The sequence below is a fragment of the Athene cunicularia genome (assembly GCF_003259725.1).
Source record: "Athene cunicularia isolate RWA chromosome 1 unlocalized genomic scaffold, athCun1 chr1_part2, whole genome shotgun sequence".
NCBI classification, from domain to species: domain Eukaryota; kingdom Metazoa; phylum Chordata; class Aves; order Strigiformes; family Strigidae; genus Athene; species Athene cunicularia.
Genome location: NW_020799092.1, coordinates 6,331,433 through 6,353,689, shown reverse-complemented (window position 1 = coordinate 6,353,689; position 22,257 = coordinate 6,331,433). Strand labels below are relative to the sequence as shown.

At 40.0% G+C, this 22,257-nt stretch overlaps 1 protein-coding gene across 1 annotated transcript in view; it reads left to right on the top strand.

Moving 5' to 3' along the window:
* Window positions 1-19,782, top strand: part of ST8SIA1 (ST8 alpha-N-acetyl-neuraminide alpha-2,8-sialyltransferase 1) — a 106,635-nt gene extending 86,853 nt beyond the window's left edge. The window contains exons 6-7 of the mRNA XM_026862336.1: window positions 10,123-10,577; window positions 15,300-19,782. Of these exons, the coding sequence (XP_026718137.1) occupies window positions 10,123-10,577; window positions 15,300-15,331 (487 nt within the window). The 3' untranslated portion in view covers window positions 15,332-19,782. The remainder of the gene's footprint in view (window positions 1-10,122; window positions 10,578-15,299) is intronic.
* The last annotated feature ends 2,475 nt before the right edge of the window (window positions 19,783-22,257 follow it).

The window sequence follows — 22,257 nt, the reverse complement described above, 5'->3', positions numbered from 1 at the left end:
GAGTGTTCTAGCTATAGCAATTTAAATTGAGTACAGGCTGTACTAACAGTTGAGGAGAAACCTTGGCAGTTTAATCATGTGGAAAAGAAATTTAAGTGGCATTCGCATCATTTAACACCATACATCTTGGAAAATATATCTGGATGACCTACTCAAAATAGAGAATTCTCCTAAGGGTACCATACTGGAAGCACAGTGCTAGAAGCATCTATCAAGCCTTAAGAAAAGGTGAAAGGAAGTTGACATCACTAAAGAGGAAAGAAAATGGAGATTAATGGAAACAGAGAAACATCCTACTAAAACCTGAAGTTGTTTCCAAAGTAAACAGAATTTATTATAAGCTCTGGCTGATTAAATATTTTATCCATGTGGCAGGCAGAAAAAAAGTTTCCAAAAAGAACTAACTAGAGGAATGAAAACTGCTATGTCCTCCTTCTAGCAGCACACAAGACAAAAAAGAGCAAAAACTGCCTACACCCCACCTGCCATGTGAGTATGGTCAATTGATGACCAGGTATAAAAGAAGATCACAGGGAGGCTGTATGAATTATTTGCATTTGTTTGCCCTGTGAGAGAAACAGGACATTGCCTCTACCCATGGGGAAACTCAGCAGGCTGAATTATTAGAGAATTTTTGGTATAGATACAGGATGGATGAAAATGTATTGCTAGGACTGGACTCACCCATGCATGCTGGAGAACAGTAATGTGTACCTCCTCACTTAAAACTGCCATGGTGCTTGACTGGAAAGTGTTAAAAATGGGATCAGTATTTAAAAATAGTTCAACTAGATCTGTAAGCCTGACATGTCTACCAGCCGAATTGGTAGAAACTGTATTATAAAATAGTATTAGTGAACACCTGGATAAATATATGTCCTCTTGTGAAGAGTCAGCACTGTTGGGTCCAATGGAATTTTTATCTTGTAAAACTTTTGGAGTTCTTTGAATAAATGCATGTGGATAAGGGTAATCTATATCCAGTAGATAAAGTCTATTTGAATTTTTAAAAGGGTTTTGACAAAGAGATCAAGGCAATCATGGTGTAAGAGGGAAAGTATTGATAAAATAATTAGTTAGAAGGATGTGGAGAATAAGAGATTAGGCAAATATTTGGAAGGAAGATTCACTGGTGTTACTGTATTGACAAACTACACCAGTATCAGGAAATCTGCTGAGCTGAAAATACTTGGATGTGCAGTTTAAAATATACAGGTCATGCTCTTAACTCTTCCCTGGTTGTCCATGTATGAGTTGCAGAGTGAAGGGTGGGTTCTTTGAAAGATCTAGCGTGCAGCAAATCAGCATATCTCAAACACTGTTGGAAGCCTCAAGAAGCATCTACTAACGCTTCTAGGAATAATTGAACAGCACCAGAATTGTTGAGAAATATTGCTGTGAATTGATATTAGATGAAAGTAAAGACATTTTCTTCAGAAGGGACTTTTTGAAAGCTCACTGAAGGTAATGACTTCAAAGTTTACAGTTGTTTGTCCTTGGACTGGCTTGAATTCTCCTGGCTCATTTTCAGGGATTTTACTAATGGCATGACCTGAAGGGGACTTCCTTGTCTGTTTAGCTTGCAGTTTGTTTCTCTCTCTTTCTTTTTAGCCTCATGTTTGGCTTCTGCTAGTCTAACTCTCCAGAACAATTTATCACCTCTTCTGCTTATACTCAGGTGACCACTAGTTCATTACTCAACTGCAACGTTCATTGCCCTAGGGATGAAGAACAGGTGAGGCTGCCCAGAGGGCATGTCTAATAGAGGGCATACAGAGATGATCTTCTGCATATTTTAGAGTTGTGTGAATCAATTTTACCCCATTTAAAATATTGTGGATTCATCATATATTACTATGGGCTCTGAACTAGTTTTATTAAGTTGACAGTGTTGTTTAATAGGGATCTGCACTCCAGCTGCCAGACATATGGCATGATCTGAAAGATCACAATTGATACATGTACTGTAGTTTAAAAATGGTCCTCATATACTTAAACCAGAGCCTATCCTAGTTACAGTTGTTGCCATATACCTGTCAAAACATCTACTGTTTTAAAGAATTTCTCTTCAGTCTATGCTTTTTGTAGCACAGACTATCTTTAAAAAGAAAACACATTCAATTCAAATATTGCTGTTTTCTCTTTGGAAATAGCTCTAACAGGTTGAAGAGAGGATATAGTTGAATGTCACCTTCACTGACATTTGCAAATTATTAATATATTGAAGGATGTCATGATGTTAAACTGAAAACTCGGGAGACTTGGCAAAAGTCTCAGCTATGAATAGTTGGTTCATGGCTGTATCGTTTGGTATGTTTTATACTTGGGTTACAAAGTGCATAAGGCCAGCGTGAACAGACAGAAAAGCATAATGTTAATTAGATTTGTGTTTATTGCAGTGCTGTTGCAGGCAGTGATCTACAGAAACCTGTGTCTGGACAGTAGTTGGGTAAAAGACCTAGATGTGCAGGAGGCAGTGAACTGTTCTGTTCCTGTTTGGTTGCTGTCTCAGACATGGCAGACTTTCTTAGGGATCCCATGTTAATCAAAAGTAAATCTCTTCAAGACTGTATCTGGGCTTTGTTGCAGTTCTCTTTCCCACTGAAACCTGAGAAAATGTGTGATATTGGTTATGTTTCTTCTCACTGGCTCACTCTGGCATGCAGTCCAGTGACACTAAATGCTAAAGATATCAGACTTAGTTCTGTGTTGGGTTTTTTCCTAGCTGATTTAATTGGTTCTCTGTTTTCTCATCCTCCAGACTTTCAGCTGTAAGACCTGTGAAGAATTCAGAAGATTTAGAAATACCAGGCAGCAATTTCATTTTGACAATACAAGTAGTTTACAGCCAAGCTGTTCTGCCTGTTCTTTTATATTATTTCCACTTGTGTGTGACTTCAGCAGCCACGATCTTCAGAGTCAAACTAAGATGAACAGCTCATCTTTTGAAAGCTAAGATTCAAGCTGTCAGATAACAGAAAAGATTGATGTTTAGCTCTGCTGGTTTTGGAAAGAGTAGCTATTAAAAGCACATTCTAATTTGAGTTGGCAGAATAAGGATCACACACAGTCCCAAAATACCAGTGAACAGTGATTTCAGTGTTTCATTGCTTTGGTGTATAAGATAGCTCTGTGTTCCATTGAAAAACAGAGTCAGCTTTCCCTTGGCACTATATATAGTATTCCCAGGGCAACAGCGTAAGAGTAGTAATGGGTGGAGGTTTAAAAAAACACCCTAATTAAACTGAATTTAGTCAGAAGGGGAGCATGCCTCTTCATGGGGATTAGAGCCTACCTCTGCAATGTCTAACTGGACTTTGAGTGGATTGAATAATTCTAAAGGTCATGTGCTAAGAACAGTATGTCATTAAGAAACAGGCTGGTGGAGAAAGATGTAGTCTGTAGTCACTGTGGTAAGAGTGTGTTTCCTTGCTTTTGGGTCTTTGGAGCTGATGGTGGGATTAACCAGAATCCTTGATTTGCAAAATGCCATTGAAAAGGTGTATAAAAAGGAAACTCAGGCTAATTTGTTTGTCTTTAATATCTGGGACAAGAGATGAGAGGAATGCACACAGGTTCTTAGAGTTTGAAAGCTCATGTCCATAAGAAAGAGGAGGCAGTGTGGGGTCTGAGAAGGCTGCAGGCTGTGCCTGAGGGATGAGCTGAAGTGAGTTTTGGAGACAGTCATACCCGGAGAGGAGGCAGTATCTCCTCTGGGAGTCTGAGTGGAAGATTTGCTGTCTTTGGATCCATAAAGGGCAGTCAGATGAAGGAGAGAGGAGGGCAAAAACAAAGGAAAAAATGGGAATAGCATCACCCCATCCATGCCGTGAGCTCTTGACTGGGTGACCTGTGGAAGGACCTGCAGCAATAACAGGGGAGAATCCCTTGTGATGAAGCTGGTTAAAATGAGTTTAGACAAAGCACTGTGGATTTTACCACAGGAATAAAGCCTCCTGCACTGATGGAGAACATTTGGCATCTCTAATTTTTTGTTTAATGATCAGTCTTTATGACTGATCATGTTACTTCATGCCTTTTCTGATCACCCTGAAGTGCATTGTAGGCCTGATTTTTTTTTTTGCCTGAAGCTCCAAGCATACTTTCAGTGAGATCAGAGTTGGTTTTGCCACTGACTTTAATGGGATTATAATTGAATCTTAAGTCAGGTAGCTATCCTTAGGGTAAGTGAACAGTGGCTTGTGTAGTTGGGGAGGCTGGGGTAAACAAGAAAGGGGGTCAATTTATAACACTTTTAAGTGCTCGTTTCTGGGTCTCTGTGTGGACAATTAGAATAGTCTACCTTGCAACTAGTGCATGCCAAAAGTGCCTGTGTAGAGAGTGAACACATGGAAACTAGTATGCTGTTAATTCAGACACAGTCTGTGTTTTAGTAATATTGGCTACACAAGCCCCAAAGGGACAGATAATCAAGAAGTGCATAGTGTGAATGCACAGGCCATTAAGGAGAGCATCACTGTTTGAAAGCATAAAAGCACTCTGAGAAATGAGTGCAGTGAAACTCCACTGTCACTGCAGTGGATGTGTAGTTGCAAGCTGACTTCTTGTGATCCCAGCTGTAAGCATATTCCAACAGCTGCAGCAAATTGCTAAATCATTCTGGGTTAATGATGACATCAAATTATCTAAATAATTTTTGTAGGTTATCCTTTGCCATAGGGACAAATACGTAAGCCTTTATATGACTTCTGCTCTATTCCCTTGAGCTCTATTTGTCTTAATTTAAAAATAATACACTAGTTCTTTGGCATCTGAGCAGTTCCCCCTTTTTTTTTTTTTTTTTTTTAAGTCAACATGCAATTAATCCAGGATGCTGAACTTGTAACTTTGCAGATGCCAACACAGTAGATAACTGGGATATCATCACAGGCATGAGATAGTGACTCTCTGGGGAGATCAGAAAGAAACCAAGATGCAAGAAAATGCTGCCATTGTTATCTGCAAGCAGGTTAGCTCAATGTCACTGCAGCAATTTTTTTGTGGTTATTGGAAGTCATCTCTTAGTACCAGAGAGGAGTCCTGTCCCCGAATATCTGCTAAAGAACATCAATAAGAATATTAAAAACAGATTAAAAACAAAAAAGCAGAACACTTGGTGCTCTTAAGTCTTTGATTGTACTGTCATGACTATGTACTGTGGCAATTTTCTCTTGGATGCATCATTCTTCCTGGAAAAGCAGAGCAGAGCGTTTGAGGGAACTCTACAGGTGGTGTCAAGGAAATAATTTCTCTTGATATCTGTGCAGCTGTGCCTACATGTGCCTGTTGAAAGTTGTGCTTTTTAAGTTCTTTTGTCATATGGACCTGACAGCAAAAATGTGTTGCTGATGATTTTATTTGCTCTGCCTTCACTAATGAGAGTAGCGGAAGTAAAGTGCTCGAGCTGAATGTGTGTCATGATCTGCTTTCACCAGTGTTCACAGTCATCGGCACCTCTCTGGGCTGCTGTCAAGCTGCTGGGACACATTACTGCAAATTATCGAGCAACTTGCATAGTCTTCAGGTGCTGCTCAGGAGATTCCAGTTTTATCTGAATGCTGGCAACTCGCCATGTGTTTTGTGAGCTTGACTGCAGAAGGTCAGAGAACGACTCTGAAAGCACTTCAGCTGTTTCTTGCTCAGATCTGAGCTGGAGAGATGATATTGCCTGAGATGCACACTTGCACAAGAGGCTGGGTCATGGATGCATGTGAAACTTGGTAAGTGGGCAGGAGCTGCACAGCTTCTGGGCTCTGCCCCTGAGATTACTGACATTCAAAGCATGTCAGGTAGAGGCAAGCACTCACTAGGCTTCCCATTCAAGGAAGGCTGGGTGAGGGTCAGCATGAGGGAAGGCATTTGTGCGCATCCTTGGATGCAAGGGCTGCACCAGGCTGGCAGTGTCCATGCCAGGACAAGTAGGAAAAAAATGTATTGTCATGCTCACGCATGCACTACAGAGCTGGTCAGCTGTAGGGGAAAAGCCCTCCTGATCTCTCTGTCAGGTGTGGAATAGTGTCCTTACTGTCATCTGGGATGGATGCGGTAGGGTACCCTCAAGCCACTGGCTGGAATGGTGTTGCCTGCAGCACTCCCTGTCTGGATTGGGAGCTAAAGGAAAATAAACTCGAGCTTCCAGTACCATTCACAGAAACTTGATGACCCACAGCATTTATCCCTGGATTTCTCAGCCTCTGACCAGCCTATGAAATGTCAGAAAGCTGGACAGGGCTCCTATTTTTACAAATGGGAAACAGAAAATTTAATTTGCTTCTAATATCTCCCCTCATCAGGAGTGCAAGAGGGGAAGCAGCTTTTTGGCTGTGTTAGGCAATCAGACCAGCCATAATCAGCATGTTTTATCTTTCTGCATGGGCTCCTGGCCACCTGTATAATGTCCATCTGTTGAATTGGGCATGACACCTACTGACACTGCAGTTCGGATCATTTGAATGAGACACAGGTTTCCAGGATGTGATGTTCCTGAAGGACAGTTTGCAGTAGCATGACAAGCAATGTCCCTTCTTCATGAAGTCCCTCCCATGCACCACTCTCACAGTAGTGCTACTCACTTGTTACTTTAAGGGGAGATTTGTCTCGAAGCAATGTAAATGTGTTGTGGCAACGATAGCAAATTAATATTCAGAGACAGTCCTTGGCCCTCTGTGACTGTATCTGAGCAACTTTAATGTATTAATCTTAGAGCTGTGCAGTGCTTTTCTGTGAATGGTAAATTTGCTGAGAAGTGCAGTTTTAGAATAACCGTATCTATTTGCCATCTGAAGTGAAATTTGTTAACTAGCTGTAAGTGGGAAAGGACATGGTGAAACCAGCTTCCAGGAGTGACAGAAGTCCTGTCTGTGCCTTCCCCTTGGCTAAGATGCAAGGACCCCATCACATCAGGCTGTGTGCTGTAGTATCCCTTACTGTGAAAGGAAGTTTGAACCTGAATTTCCCACCCATTTTGCCAATTCTTAGGCCTAGCATAAAGGACACAGCCAGCATAAAGATGAACCAATAACCAAATTGTATTTGATACAAAAGGGTCAGTACATGGGTGAGCACTGGGGGTACAAACAAGTCAGTCAGATCATACATAATCAACATCAATCCCACTGACCCCAACAACAACACCCCACAACCAACAATGGGTGGAATAAATGGTGAAATGCAGTTCCCCATAGAAGGGACAGGAGACAACCAAGTCAACAAGCCAAATACATAAGACCAAGGAAGCCACATACTGGAGCTCTACACAGCCCACGTTTACAAGAGCCAGACCTGACTGGAGCACAGTCCCAGGGAGGCAGGAGGTCCTTCCCCAACAGGAAACTCTGCAAAGTGCATCCACCTCACAGACAGACACTGCCCCTTCCTGCAAGGGGTCCCAGCTTTTATCCCCAAGTGGGACACCTGACCTTTGCTTACTTAATGCTGGACACCAGGGGCTCGTTTACCCAATGGCTCTCCCTGCAAGGCCGGCTGCACTCTGGAGGGAAGCTTAAAGGCAAATTCACGCCCCCTTTGTGAAGGGCTGTGGGAATCACCCCTATGTCAACCTTAATTTGGGGCTTGGGGTTGAACCCCAGCATTTCACTACATCTTACAAGCTATTATGGTTATTAGAACAGGGTTTGGATACTGAGCCTCAGTGCCTAGGTGAATACTGAAAGGATTAAGCTAGGGATTTTTATTTTTTAATTTTTTTTACCCTCAGTGACTGTCCTGATGTAAATGGAACCTGTTTGATAGGATGGACCCAACTCCTGTACCTGATAATCTGACAGATTGTCTTGCTACTCCTTTGGAAGAGAGGATGGTAAAGCCTGTTTTGGGGAACACTTAGTTAAAGGTCTGATAGTAGTGGAGTGAGAGGGTCCATATGAGAAAGTACAGCCAGACAATTCCTGCCAGGAAACCATGGTCTTGGCTGGCCTTCTATATTCAGCTGTGTCTTGGCTATTTCTACAGAAAAGAATGCAAATGCAATCAGTTATGAAATAATTTTTATTATTTTGTTTTGTATGTTCAGGTTGAATTGATTTCTTGCTTGGAAGACAGAGGCTTTGTCTACATTAGCAGATATCTCCATGCAGTAGGAGCAGATCTGCAGAGCAAAACAGTAATGAAGACCAAGGCAGATTTCAGGGCATTTGTTTCAGAATAGCTTTATTCTAATTCCTCTTGAAGGAAATTTTGAAAGAAACTCATAACAAATCAGGAGACCAAATATCGCATGTTGAGAATGTTGACCAAACCTTTCAACTTAATTGGAATATTTCAAGTTTTCTGCAAACAAAGACTTCAAAAAACCTGGCACATGTTCATGAGACATTTCAATGCTGTTGAAGCTGTATTTTTGGTTGGAAACTGTTTCAGCTGAAATTTCTGGCATCCTACTTAAACCTTTGTATCTTCCTGTGTGTGAATCTTGCTGATGTTTCACAGATGTCTGTATACAAAATTGATCTCTTCATAACCCTTTAAGAAGGGTATTATTATACCTCTCTCTCTACCTGCCCCAGAAAAAAAGGAAAAAAAAAAATAAATCCAGTGCTGCTGTCTCAACTTTCTTGTCCTGACTCCTCTACTGGATGCATGACTATGAAATCAGTCACACATTTGCCTTAGCTGCAGGAAGCTTAGAGAGAGGGGGCAGCAGCAAGGGATATTTTTTTTTGAGATAAAAATTAGAGATCACCCAGCTGCAATGAAAGGAGTGCATGTGAGGCTTGTGCAGAAGTGGCTTTTAATGTAGTAAACTGCTGCACTGAAGGCTATAGATACTGTCATGTGGTAAAGGTGGGGAGGGCTTAATGGCATTCTGAAGATTGTGTGGACTCTAAGAAGAAAGCAGATTATTGTGAGTAAAATCATAGTGACTCTCTCACACAAAAGTATCCTCCAGTGCAGTCTGCACCCCAGGACAGCGAGTGCTTCTGTTACTCTGAAATTTTGTGGTTTAGATAATGGATTTTGCCCATGGCTCTGGCTGACCTCCAAATCAGTTACATGCAATGATACATATTTAGGATACTTTTAATATTTTACTGAGAGGTGATTCATTTAGTTTCAGACGTCAGGACATGTCAAACATCAGTGCACATTTTGCTGTGTGTGACTGGCCTAGGATTTCCTGCCAAATGTCTTACTCATCTTGGCATATCCAGAAGCATATGTCAAGGAAAGGTTATAGTCTGACAGAATACTGGTTTTGGAGTAGTATATAAGTAACATCATGGACAAAATAGACATCAGCAAAAACATACTGGCAATTTAACAAATAGTAACCTGATATAGTTTTTATATCAACAGATAAGACCATCATATTAGAGAAATAATCTGTATATATACATTGCCCTCCTTATAGCTGTCAACTAGTTGCTCCCTTAACTTGCATGGTACAGATACCAACTGCTTTTAAACCTACTCAGTGTGTAAATTATGCTATCTTAAACACCAGCTCTGACTATTGTTTGGTGCCTGTGGCTAGATTTTTGTGGTGCCACTTAACTTAAACAATTCATTGATTTCTGTTTTAGTTGTTTGTAACAAAGTATGTTCTTTGAGATTTCTCTCAGTTCCAGAATGAGAATTAACTACTATGGTAGCACAACCAAAATTGCTAAACAGGCATAACAACAACAATTCTTAAAAGTTTAAGTCCAAAGTTTCTCTTTAAATATTGCTCAGTATTACTTGTTCAGCATGTAACTTGATTATTTTTTTGGATGCCCTTAAGGAACAAGAACACAGACTTTAAAATTTCCTCTAGATTCCTGTGCCTGAAAATATAAGATGGCTTTTGGGCAGAAAGAAGAATGGCACTAAAAATTATTGATTTTCAGGAAGACTGTCAGTGTTCATTATGGGTTTTTTGAGAAGATGAAATCAGAAACATTTGTTGATTTTGGAGATAGCAATATAGCAGATAGTTTTCAGCTGTCTATTCAGGTCTATGTTTTTAGAAGAGAGGCAGTGTCAGACAGTCAGGAATTTGTCTGCACTTTCTCTGGGCTTGAGAAAGGTGTGCAGGTAGTTATATGTGTGCTTTTAGCTGGGTTTTGAAATGACTGCGAAAACCTATGTGTGATCAACTTGTTTTTCTCTGTTATTCTACAGGTTCCAAAATCTGCTGTGGTCTCGAAAAGCATTTGTGGACAGCGTGAAGGTGTATAACCACAGCTACATCTACATGCCAGCCTTCTCGATGAAGACGGGGACAGGACCCTCCCTACGTGTCTATTACACCCTGGAGGACTTCGGTGCCAAACAGGCGGTCCTTTTTGCCAACCCCAATTTCCTGCGTGACATTGGCAAGTTCTGGAAGAGCAAAGGTATCCATGCCAAACGCCTTTCCACAGGACTTTTCCTAGTCAGTGCCGCCCTTGGTCTGTGTGAAGAAGTAACAATTTATGGCTTCTGGCCGTTCTCGGTGGACCTGCATGGGAAGTTTATTAGCCATCATTACTATGACAATGTCTTGCCTGATTCCGGATTCCATGCCATGCCGGAGGAATTTCTACAGCTCTGGTTTCTTCATAAAAGTGGTGTACTGAGAATGCAGCTAGAACCATGTGAGGACCCTTTTACCCAGTCTTCTGCCTGAGGATCATAGGAGTTGTTTTGAGAGATCCAGTAGTTCTCAATTTCGATACTTTCCGAAGAGAGTTCTGTTCTCTGTTGATTCTTTTTAAAGGGAAAATAATCATGGATCAGTATGGACCATAAAAATGCTACTTGAAGGCCAAATGGAATACGTCCTTAATGTATAGTGCTTTATGGAACTGGGGTAGGGGAAAGCAAATCTCTCCATCAAGTCCATTCAGCAACATTGTGAAAATAATATCAGAAGCAGCACAGCTGAACTTTCTGGGGACATTTTAAAATGACTAATGTAAAAAGGGCATTAAGGCTCGAAGAGACACAGGGCCACCCACAAGCTTTTGCTGACAGTGCCAAATATGACTGTCTGTTCAAAAATCCATTTCATTCCAGATTGGCATCTTGTAAAACTTTCTGTTTTGCTTTTTTTTCCCTCCATTTGGGAGTGGGTGTGTGTGTAGGAAAGCATGTGTGTGTTGTTATTTTTTTTTTTTTTTTTTTTTTTTTTTTTTTACTTAATGGAAGGAAAAGGAAAGTCTTAAAAGCCCCAGGAGTGGAGTACCATCAACTTCTCTAACTCTTGGGAGAGCGAAGGATGCTAAGAATCTGGTTGGAAGAATGTCCTAGGAATGCCTAGCTACCTGTTAGTTTTGTCAGGAGAGTTTAGGTCATTGCACTTACAGCTATGCTAATGCTGTACTGTAGGCAAAAGATGGTTAAGGGAAGTTGGTCTGAAAATAACACATGTGTTATAAAACCAGTAGTGAAATGCAGCCTGGTTTCAGTTGACCTGCTGCAAGATTTCCACAGTGACTTTTGACGTAGGGATGGTTACTGACCTGTTTTGCTCTACAGCCTTAGGGATTCATTCTGTATTCATTTGGATTCCAGATGTTCATTGACTGTCAAGGGGATTTGAGGTGTTCAGTGGAATGCAGAATGAGGTTCTTCATTTGCTTATAACAGAAAAACTGCAGAAATGAATGTGTCATTTAAAATGAATTGAAGCTTTCTCTTTGTGTGACTAGCTTTTCTGCTTGGATTGTAACGTTAGCCTTAAAGATTTGTACTTGTCTCTGGTTAAAGATAGTCTGAAAAATAAAACAGCCTTTGGGAGCACTGAAAAGCTGCATAGACAGAAAGAAAAAAAGAAAACGGCAGGCCATTATGTAAGGCAGCCTCTCTCCTCGCAGCGGGTGAATGATGTCCGTGTGCACATCGCAAGTGTGCTGCTCTGGCCAGCGCAGCGCCTGAAGGACTGTTTTATTTTGGGTTATTACTTGTGCAGCAGATGGTTCTGTAAATGAGAAATCTGTTTGCTTTGGTTTAGCACTGTATGACAAGAAGAGAATACCAGCTCAGTCCATGGTGCAATTTTAGGTGCAAGATGTTATCACCATTAATTTTAAAAATGCAGATCAGGGTTCTCTTTCTTATCCTTCCATCATTAGTAGCTGAAATTCTAGTCAAAGTGTTGAAACAACAATACTGTCATTAAGTTTTCATAACAATTTCCTGTGCTACCTGTTATAGCTCCAAAGTACTAGTATTCTGGGGGATGTATCCTGTCACATGTTAGACATCTCTCTTTGCAGACTACCAGCTGCAAGTTATATAGATACAATTTAAAAAAGAAAAAAAGGACAAATTCCATGGCTCTTCTTTAAATATGAATGATTCGACTATCTATGTGGGACAGAGGGAAAAAAAATCATGTTTTTATTTTTAAACCTATGTTTCATAATAAAATCTTCTTTCTAAATATGGATATTCCAAGCATAAAGTGGGTACTGTTCCATAGGATTACAGGGCAGGGCTAAACTGTAATGTGGAGATTTGGATTAAATAGCATTCTAGAGACTGTTCTGATAAAATCCAAATGTGCTTCTATAACCCACTTTGTCCATATCTTTGTTAAAAGCACAGTCAACACACTAATGAAACATCACTTGATAATTCATTCCCTTTCATTATGTTTATTTAATCTGTGATGTGGGTACTCAGTAAGGAAGGGTTTGAAAGTAAAATATTTTCTTTAGTGCTTGTTATGGGAGAGTTTTACAGAGCCGCCTTTCTTGGAGGGGCCTGTATTGTACGCATCAAGTTTTGCACTTTTTAGTGCTTTAAATATATTATCTATGAGAACAACAGTCAAAATATGGTGTGCAAAAATGGCACTTCAGCAGGATGCCAAGCATTTCCTTGGGGGGGAGGAGGGAATAAGGAGAGTATGAGGAACTGCCTCTTTGCTGGTCATTTGTTTGTATTTTACCAATACTTGGGAATTTAGTTCTGAACCTTGCTGATGGCTGTCCAGCCCTTTGGTAATCCTTTTTCCATGTCTTGGGAAAATAAGCAGATTAGAAGAACAAGAGAAAAACATGTGTTTTTGAAGGAAAACTCTGTGCATTGTTTCATAATGTCTGGCTTGTTTATATTCAACTGGTGCCCTGGGTATCTGGAGATGTTGTATTCCCCACCTCTGTAAGACCAAGGCAGATAGAACCTGTAGCCTGTGTTCTTTGTGAGTCCCTTCTGATGTCTGCAGTCCTGGTGTTTTCAGGTAGATAGCTTCCAAAAAATTATGGGGGTAAGAGGGACCCAGGCTGCATGTGATGTATGACTGATGTTGGAGAAGCTGATGTTTCTGTCTCTGTTCATGTTTATGTGTAGTGAATATAACTGCATCTTACAAAAACAACCACATTTAATGGGGAAGTAAAGGCTTCAAGGATAAATAATTTTCTATAACTTCTGGGCAACTGACAGTTGAAGAAAGAAGAGAAATGAAAATAAATGGCCCTTTTGAGAGAGCAAAATTTGTTTTAGCTGGTTGACTTGTCACTCCATGCAAACACTGGCCAGCGATCAGCCTTTTGCCCAGCTAGTGAAAAGGGATACAGGAGAGTACTGCAACTGTTTTGTGGCAAGAGCAGTCATTAAAAAAAAAAAAAAGTAAAGCAGCTGGGAACATGAGAGTGGCAACTGCCTGGCAGAAATGTTGGGGTGGATATATTCTGTCCCTGCTGCTGCTCAGCATGAAGCTTGCCTTGTCTAAATCTAGGAGTGGACGGGGTCCATGTATAGGATCATTGATGTGAAATATAGCATTGCCTGCAAGAGACTGAAGTTGTATTGTTCTTCAGGAGGGATGTCACACCATGGGATAGGACCATACTTAAAGATAGGCACAAGTGAATCCAGGAGGCTAACTGTACTAAGTGTTAATCGTGAGAAATCAGTATCTCACAGTCAAGGCAAACTTTAGTCTGAGTGATTATATCCATGAAGCATTTACCTATTGATTGATTGATGTCCATTAATGGCAATACCCTTAATCAAATCTCATTGCTTGTGTTGCTATATTTTCCTTGAAGTGAACTGAAATCTTAACATCTATTTTGTTGGTGAAATTCCCTACTCTAGATTCTCTGTCTCCACTGTCAGTCCCTGAATTTCTCTGATAACTAAAGCTGCTTAAGTCTTTGCCAGGTTGAAAGCTACTGCAATTCATCTTCAATAAAAAGGAGTTCAGACTGGCCAAATTATTTGTTAATGGTCCTAGTTATTAATTTTATCGTAGAGGTGACAAGGTACATAAGTGCTGGAATCATTGCTCTGTATTGGAAGCATTGCCCCACATTTATAAGTAGAATAAATTAAATTCCTTTTCAGGAGCTGTGTATGGACTGAAGTCATCCTAGATGTCATCTTTTGGGGGTGTATATTCTTTCTGAGTAAATCAAGACTGATGTTTGAACTTCCTCAAAAACTTCTTACTGTTGATTATGAGCCCTTGGAGCTCCTTCTAAAACAAACAAGCAAAACAGAAGCCAGCAAACTAAAATCATAGAGAAGGGGGGGGTGTGCTCATGAGAATAAAAACATATAATTTTGGCACAGACCTTGCTATAATACTAAGGAGTCTTATTTGTGAATATTGTATTTTTATATTGTTGTTGAAATGAAGAAACCAAGTTTGGGGTGAACCACATAAAGTCAAAGGTCCAAGCCTCTGTTACAGCTTAGCTGTTGTAGAATGTAGAAATATTGGCCATTTTGTTAACTTGACTACTTTCACCTTTTTGTTAGCTTCATCAAAATGGTGTCATAACATACCCTGCTGAGTTTGTACCTCTGTGGGAGCTGAAACTAAGCGAAGGATCTGCTTTTTAAAACAATGTCTGAACTGTGGTAGTTATGTAGAAACCCCTTCCTCTAAACATCTTCATGGAAACTGGTTTAATAAGTGGCTCACCCTTGTCTGTAATTAATAAGGAGAACATGAATGAGGAAACTTTTGGTCTAGAAGTGAGGATGGTGAAGGAGGTGATTGCTGTCTCACCATTTGCTGCCTGTTTTGGTTCTTTTCTTCAGCTCACTGGAGTTTTGGAAGAAGTCCAGGTTATTTGAAGGTCAGGCAGTTCTTGAAGAGTTGAATGATGCTGGAAAAAAAGAAGATCAAATCAGTGGTATAACAAATGAGAGTGTAGCAATTCTTGATAAAAATCCACAGTTCTAAGCAACTGTAGGACATTTTGTCTGGTAATGTCTGTGAAAAATGGACTGCCTATGACCTACCAATGGTTTTCTGCAGGATGGCAGCAAAGAGGAGGGGAAACTAAACAGAAAGGGAAATACAATGTTACAAAGATTGATGATGAAAAACCTGTCTTTCCCTTCTCTCCTGCCAGGCCTCTCAAAACACAAATATGAAATGGACTAACCAGCTATTATCCTGAGTCATCATCTCCTTCATAAAATTATATGGTGAGATTTCTGTTATTTGATACTTCCTAGTAAGCAAAATTCATCAGATCTTGTCCAGAAATGCCTGTTTCTGGTTCCATGGCTGTTTGGGGGATGGGGCTGTCCTGGTGTGCTGTGTCCTCCCTAATGGGACCTGCTCCTAATGTCATGTCATCATCTTCCTCTGGGATGATCTGGACTTGTATTTGTGCCCCAAGAAGTCATCCTAAAGAACATTTCTGCTCTATCCTTCCTGATGACCATCCTCCTTGGGGTTAAAGTGAGATTTTAAAAGTCAAACATAAGGTAGTTAATATACATTGTCATTTTGAACCATTTCTTCTGAAATGTTGATAAATCAAACAAGAGTAGGTTCCAAATTGAAAATACGACTTCAGTTAGGTGTTGATAGTTTCATCATTGGAGAATGGAAAAAAGATGGAAGAAGGCTGTGTTTTACAAAGCAATTGTTGTAAAATTGCTTCTCTTTCCTTGAATTCCAGGATTTTGTCACTTGGAATCTATCAGATGTTTGAGGCTTTGGTAGTTTTTGAACAGAACAATTAAAAGATTTACTGTCCTTTTTGCTCAATGTTAGCAAACTCATTTTCTTAAGTGTAACACAAATACCCAACAGAAGGCTTAACCTATTCTCCTTAGCTGGTATTTCTTTGACAGCAATGAGAACTTAAACAGCTAGTTTTTCCTCCCTGATTATTCATTTTCTTCAGTTTTTATTACAATAGGCTAAGCCCTAGTGTATTCAGCCTCTTCAGCTTAATGCATATACTTAAAAATTAATCTCACTCTGTTTTTCCAGCTGTAAAAAAAAAAAAGAAGTTGTTAATTGAAAATGGTTGCGTAGGTTCTCTCTACAGTCAGGAGAGACAGGCACCTCCAGTTGGTGATTCATGCTTTATCTGAACACGGGCTGCATTCAGAGGTCTCTGCAGGACTTTGAAAACACCCTAGCTTTGTCTGCAGGGCTAAGCTGTGCAGGGCAGAGCACAGCCTTAAGTGTTTTCCCTAGTTCTGTATAGTTTGCTTGTGAGCGTACTGCTGTGGCTTTGTCAGGCACCCACCAGTGCTGCCCTAACCAGTGCTCAGGCACTGCATGGAGCAGGGGGTGCAGCAGTGACCCACTCCCAGTAGTCCATGTGGATGATGCTGGCCCAGTTCGAGCAGTTCAGCTGTGTGTGGAGTTCAGCCAACCCTGACATGCCGCTTGCACTTAGGGACAGCAAGTAGTCCTCAACCATGTGAAGGCAGTGGGGTACATTCAGGGCAGCAGGTACATTCAGAGCAGTAGCATATAAGGGTAAGGCTGTTGACTGCTGCTGGGACTTGGCATTCACCGGAGTGGCTCCGTTCAGATCTGCCATGGGTACAATTCAGCAAGTGCTGTTAGAGACCAGGTCCTAGATAATTACCTGTGGCAAGGTTAGACCTCCCCTACTTCACAGTCAGAAGTGCTGGGCTTAGTGGAAATTATGGCAGCTCATCCCTTTGGAGACCAGGCTGCTTCTTCCTCTGAAACACTTTTGATCCCTGGCAAGTCTCAGAAGGGCCTATTAACTCTGCATCTTAAAATAATCTACATGTACTCCTTGTTGCTATTGAGTTGGTCAGCTTTCTGTTGAGCTGAATATTTATCCTGCTTGGGTCTCTCTAAGGCAAGTGAACCTTTAGCACTCAGACCACCTGGAATTTGCTGTCTTACTTGGTGTCTTCACCTTCCGAGTTAAACCCTTTTTTTCTTTTAGACTAGATTTAACTATTCTGAGTGAATCCAAAGTGAGTATAAGAAGGCAAGACCACAAGTAATTGTTCTCTGAGTTTATGAATAAACTGGTGTTCAATAAAACACTGAAGTGCCTTTTCAGTAGTTCCTGTTGATTTCTAATTGCATATTCAATTAATTGTTTTGCTCAGATGGGGCCCATAGTAAAGATGAGTTGCATCATTTTCCGTTTATTGGAAGGGAGCGATTACAGATGCATAATATATTTTAAGCTAAATTCTTACTGGGAAACTAGAGAATCTACATATTCTGTGAGCAGCTTTGTTACAGTGATTAACTTGGTAGTAAAGGAAATATTTTCACTGAAAATAGATGCAGAGAGGAAAAGAGATTTTGATTAGAACAGTATAATCTGGAGCACTGAGACCCAGATTTGAGTCCCTGCTCAGATGTCTTCAACCAGGATCTTGGTGTGCTGTGAGAGTGCTGTAATCACAACTTCTTTTTTTTCTCTGCATGTATTAATTTTTGTAGAAAATGCTTGAACACTTTTTTTCTAATCCCTACATGTGCTGAAAATAAACACTTATTTTTTCAAGAACACATTTTCTTTTCAGATATCCATAGCTTTTAGTATATGGAGCAAAACTGACAGATGTCTGGTTTTCAGGAGTGAACAGAGGAACTTTCCTCTGTTTTGGAGTAGTCTGGCAGGGCTCCTGCAAACATGAGTTGATTGCTACCTCTTGAGCTGTAGAGTTTCAGCAGATGATACACGGGGTGCTGCACAGACAATAATAAAAAAGGGTACTTTAGCCTCACCTCTGCCTGTTTGATGTCTCCCATATGCTTAGTGGTGTTTCTTGGTTCTGCAAGGGCTCTTCAAGCATGGTCTTTGATCCTGAAGATCATACGTTGAATAATTTTAAAAGACTGGACTTTGAATGTACTGAAAAATGAAATGAGCATTGAAATGACTGGAAATACGTCCTTTAGTGTGTCATTTGGTCACGCTGCATGGTTTGGCCTGTTAGAAAAGAGACCTTTTCATATCCAGTATCCATATCTGAGTATGAGACTTGAATATATGATGATGTCACTGGAAGGTGAATGGCTGATGCTGCATAAGGCAAGGACTTGGAAAACACACTGGTTTTATTTATATCAATAATGAAATCCCCATTGAGCCAATATTGGATTAGGTCAGCATTCAGTGCTCTTGAAACTCCCATCCCATAAGCATTTCCAAGAATTGTTCCATGCACAGGCAGAAACAGTAGATTTTTCTTTTGTTACTGCTCTTCACCTTGCATTGAAAATGGAATGAAGTGTTGATCAGAACTCTTATTTACCCTTTTTAGAGGTCTCTGTAGACTACCTAAATAATACATAGGCACAAAATTATATAAATATAAACAAAATAGCTGATTGCCTGAAGTTTATAGCTCAAGCACTGATTAGTATCTTGAAGAGTTACTTTAAAACCATTTAGTGGAAAAAGAAAGATGAAATTTTATATGTAAAAAAGATGCCTTTTTTTTTTTTTTTTCCTCCTAAAATACACTCATAACTGAACAGACTCTGTTAGACATATGTGAGTGCTTCCCCTGGTTTTCAAGTTATTCTGCACTTCTAGCTTTGTATTCAAGTCTGTACTTCTGCAAAGCTTTCAATTTTAGACTACTCTGTTTGGTGTCCTTAGATAAAAAATTAAATGTTAGTCTCCCCATGTAGTCAAAAAAGGAAGAAGAACAATCTCAGGACAGAGGTTCAGATCTTATGAAGTCTGTTACTGTTTATGTGCTGCCATTTATTCTTGGTGTCTAAAGAACTAGACAAAGATCAGAAAGTAGATAAATACACAAGATGATACAGTCTTGTAAAGATAAAGGAATGCAAGCATGTTATTTAAATGCTTGGCTGAATTGGGATCTAAAGTTATTAACAGATGTTTGGTCTTCATTCTTCGCTTCTCTGTCCCTCAGTTCTTGTTGTACTGGTGTGAAACCTGCTGCGTTCACAAGTTAATGAAAATCTCTGCACTACAGTGAACTTTCCTCTGGGTTCTAAACCTAAAACTGTAACAGAGAGACATAATCCACTTCAGGTTTATTAATACAAACTGCAGGCAAGCTTGTATGCCATATTTCATGTCTTCCTAGTACTAATTACTATTTAACTCATAATTAAAATTAAGGCTTTATTATTTCTGATATCGGTTACCCCAGAATGTTTGAAATCTTTCTTGCTGCAGTGATTTCTGTTAGGTGAATGGAGGTTATGTTTAGCTTAGATGTTTTGAAAGTTAGTTAACTCATACTTGGGAAGCAAAGTGAAAAAAACAGGAATTTTGTGAAATATAAAGTTTTATCTGTTTTGAACAGTGAAAACAAGCAAACAGATAAACCTTAATATCTGACTGAATTTGTGCTTCTGTGTTAAAATCTACCCTCATTGTTAATAGGTACAATAAGGATGTTACCTTCAGATAACTTAGACATTATAGGAAAGTGAAAAGCCATACATTTAATGAGAAAAGAAGGTTTTCTTCTCTCTGCCCTGCCCTTCAGTTTATAAGCCAAATTCTCTGCTCTCTTTTACTGTTTTGACTCCTGTCAAATCAATAGAATTGTCTTGATTTTAACCAGCTGTCCATTCTCAAATTTGAGGGAGTTCATCCTCTGAATGTTAAAGATTCCTATTCTGTAAGGTACCGATTTTTTCTTCAAGTGTAGATCATGAGTAGCTTATGCTATTTGTTGGTTGCTTTTGTAAGGCAAACATCTGCTGTGCTAAGGTGTCAGAGTCTGAAATCAAATAATGATCTAAATCATGTCCTTGTTTCAGCAAGTTGCATAGAAGTGATCCATGTGCTGCTCTTCCCGTCAAGTATATTGTATGAGCCAAGTGAAAGTGAAAAGAGTTTTTTTTCTACAGTGTGAAACCTCATCATTGACTGACTATATCTGGGAATTAGATATCCTCAAGTAATTTGTTGTCCATGATGGATCTGATGCCTGCTAATGTTTCTATTCATTGTCAAATAATTTTGTTAGACTGCTATTCAACTGAAATTTTTCTTTTCTGATATGATTTTTTTCCCCTGCTATTCAACTGAAATTTTTCTTTTCTGATAGCTTTTGCATCTTTTTTTTTTTTTTTTTAATGACAATTTATATCTAAGGCTCAATTCTAGACTCAGATGCTAGTTGCCTTAAATCGTTGGTCTTACACTTTTTTCCTATGTTGTGCACAGTATCTTGTTTTCATAACACTATTATGATGATCAGCGATTAAATCTAGTCAAATTATCTTCTTTTTAACCATCAAAAGTCTTTGAGAACTGAAAATTCTTCTGGTTTTCATAAAACCCAGTCTGGCTGTAAGTGTCTGGGCTTTAGCCTAAATTCCACACAGTCAAATCTTGAATCTTTGCAATACCTTAGTGCACTCACAGTCAATCAGGCACAATAACATAGACATTCATTTCCAAAATTGCTTTTGACCTCAGTGAAAAACAAGGAGTCTTTAGTAAACCTTCTTAATAATGGCCTGTAACTACTGTGGTAATAAAAAACTTTTGTTTTCGTTTTGAAAACATGAAAGTTACAAGCTAAGACAGGGATACCAACAACTCCAATCAGTATCCCTCTAGTTGTCCTCTTGGTTTTGGTACATGTATTCTTTCCATTGACCTTATTATTTTTCATTTTTTCTTTTGTTTGCATCTCAGTGAATATCTCTCAGATTCTCATCCAATACCTAAATTCTGTGTAATGTACAGGAGTTGCACTTACTAATGTTTCTGTTCCACTGGAGAGTTTACCAGTATGCATTTTAAATGAAGGGGGTTTTATCCTCGTCTTGAGGAAGAAATGTTTGGGTGAGAAAGCAAGGCATTAAAAAACACTGACTAGGTTTGTCTTGTTTGTGCTGAATACCTGCGCTGAGGGCAGAGGGCAGCTCCTGGCTCCTGAACCTCTTGGGGCTTTGGGTGATGCTCAGGGGTGCTGCCGGGGCTGCTCATTGTGCTGAGCAGTGGGGCCAGGCTGGCACACAGGTCTGGGGTCGTACTGGGATTTCTGGGTGCTCACAGTCCCCCGGGGAAGAGGGGAGTCAACAGGGCAGCGGAAGGCAATATGAGCCCCAGGATGAAATACACAGCGTGGTCCCAGCCCTCACTTGGTGGGGGCTGATCAGGAGCCGCTGCCATCTGCTTGCTGCTGCATGCTCCCTGCCCGAGACGTGGCACAGGGCACCCAGTTACTCCAACACAGCCAGCCTGGCTGGCCCTGATGGGAAGGATAGTTTTGAATCTGAGTAGTCTTCTTCCAGCTGGAAACTCATGGAGCATGATTATGTCATCCCCTGCTCTGCCTTTTCACATCTTGAGCAGTTCATCACCAGAGCTGGGTACTGGCAGCTCCCCTTGGCTGGGTAACTCCACACTGCAGCCTCTCAGCACCACATTGGAGCTGAGACATCTGTTGAGGGATGAATCAGCCAGCGTCTGGGCCCTCTTGAAAGCAGAAGAAAGTTCAAGTGCAACAGCTGTAGTGATCAAATAAATCTCTCTGGTGTTGTGGAAGGGAAGACAGTACAAAGCATTTTCATGTCATGCTTTAGCCATTTACAGGTCAAGAGCAAGAAGTTTGAATGTGCAGTTTGCTGTAAATTTGGATTTTTCACCTCGAGCACAGGATAGAAATATCTCCTATTTTTATTTAGAAACCTAGATTTGTTTTTAAAAAAAGATATATTTAAGCTAAGTTAAGTATCTAAGATAAATCTTGTAGAGTCATTGTCATCTTCTCCAATTCTGGCAGTTCAAGGTGACGCAGCAATCCCGCCTTCATGGTGGAAGTCCTCTAAGGACCTCTAAACCTTTCTGTTTCTTCCACATACCACACACCTTGCTTTAACTTGTTTCAGTGCTGGTTCCATCTGGCTGTTTCTGAAAGTTTGAAAGAAAAGCAAACAAACAAAGATATGAAGGAAATTAAAGGTGCCTCACTGTGATATTTTTATAGAGTGGTACATTGCTTTGATAATGAACTGTGAAATGTAGCATGTGGATGATGATGAATGTAAAAGACTGCATGTGGTTTTATTTGAATGTCATGTCCATAAGGTGGATTATTAGTATGAGCTCTGTAGTGTAA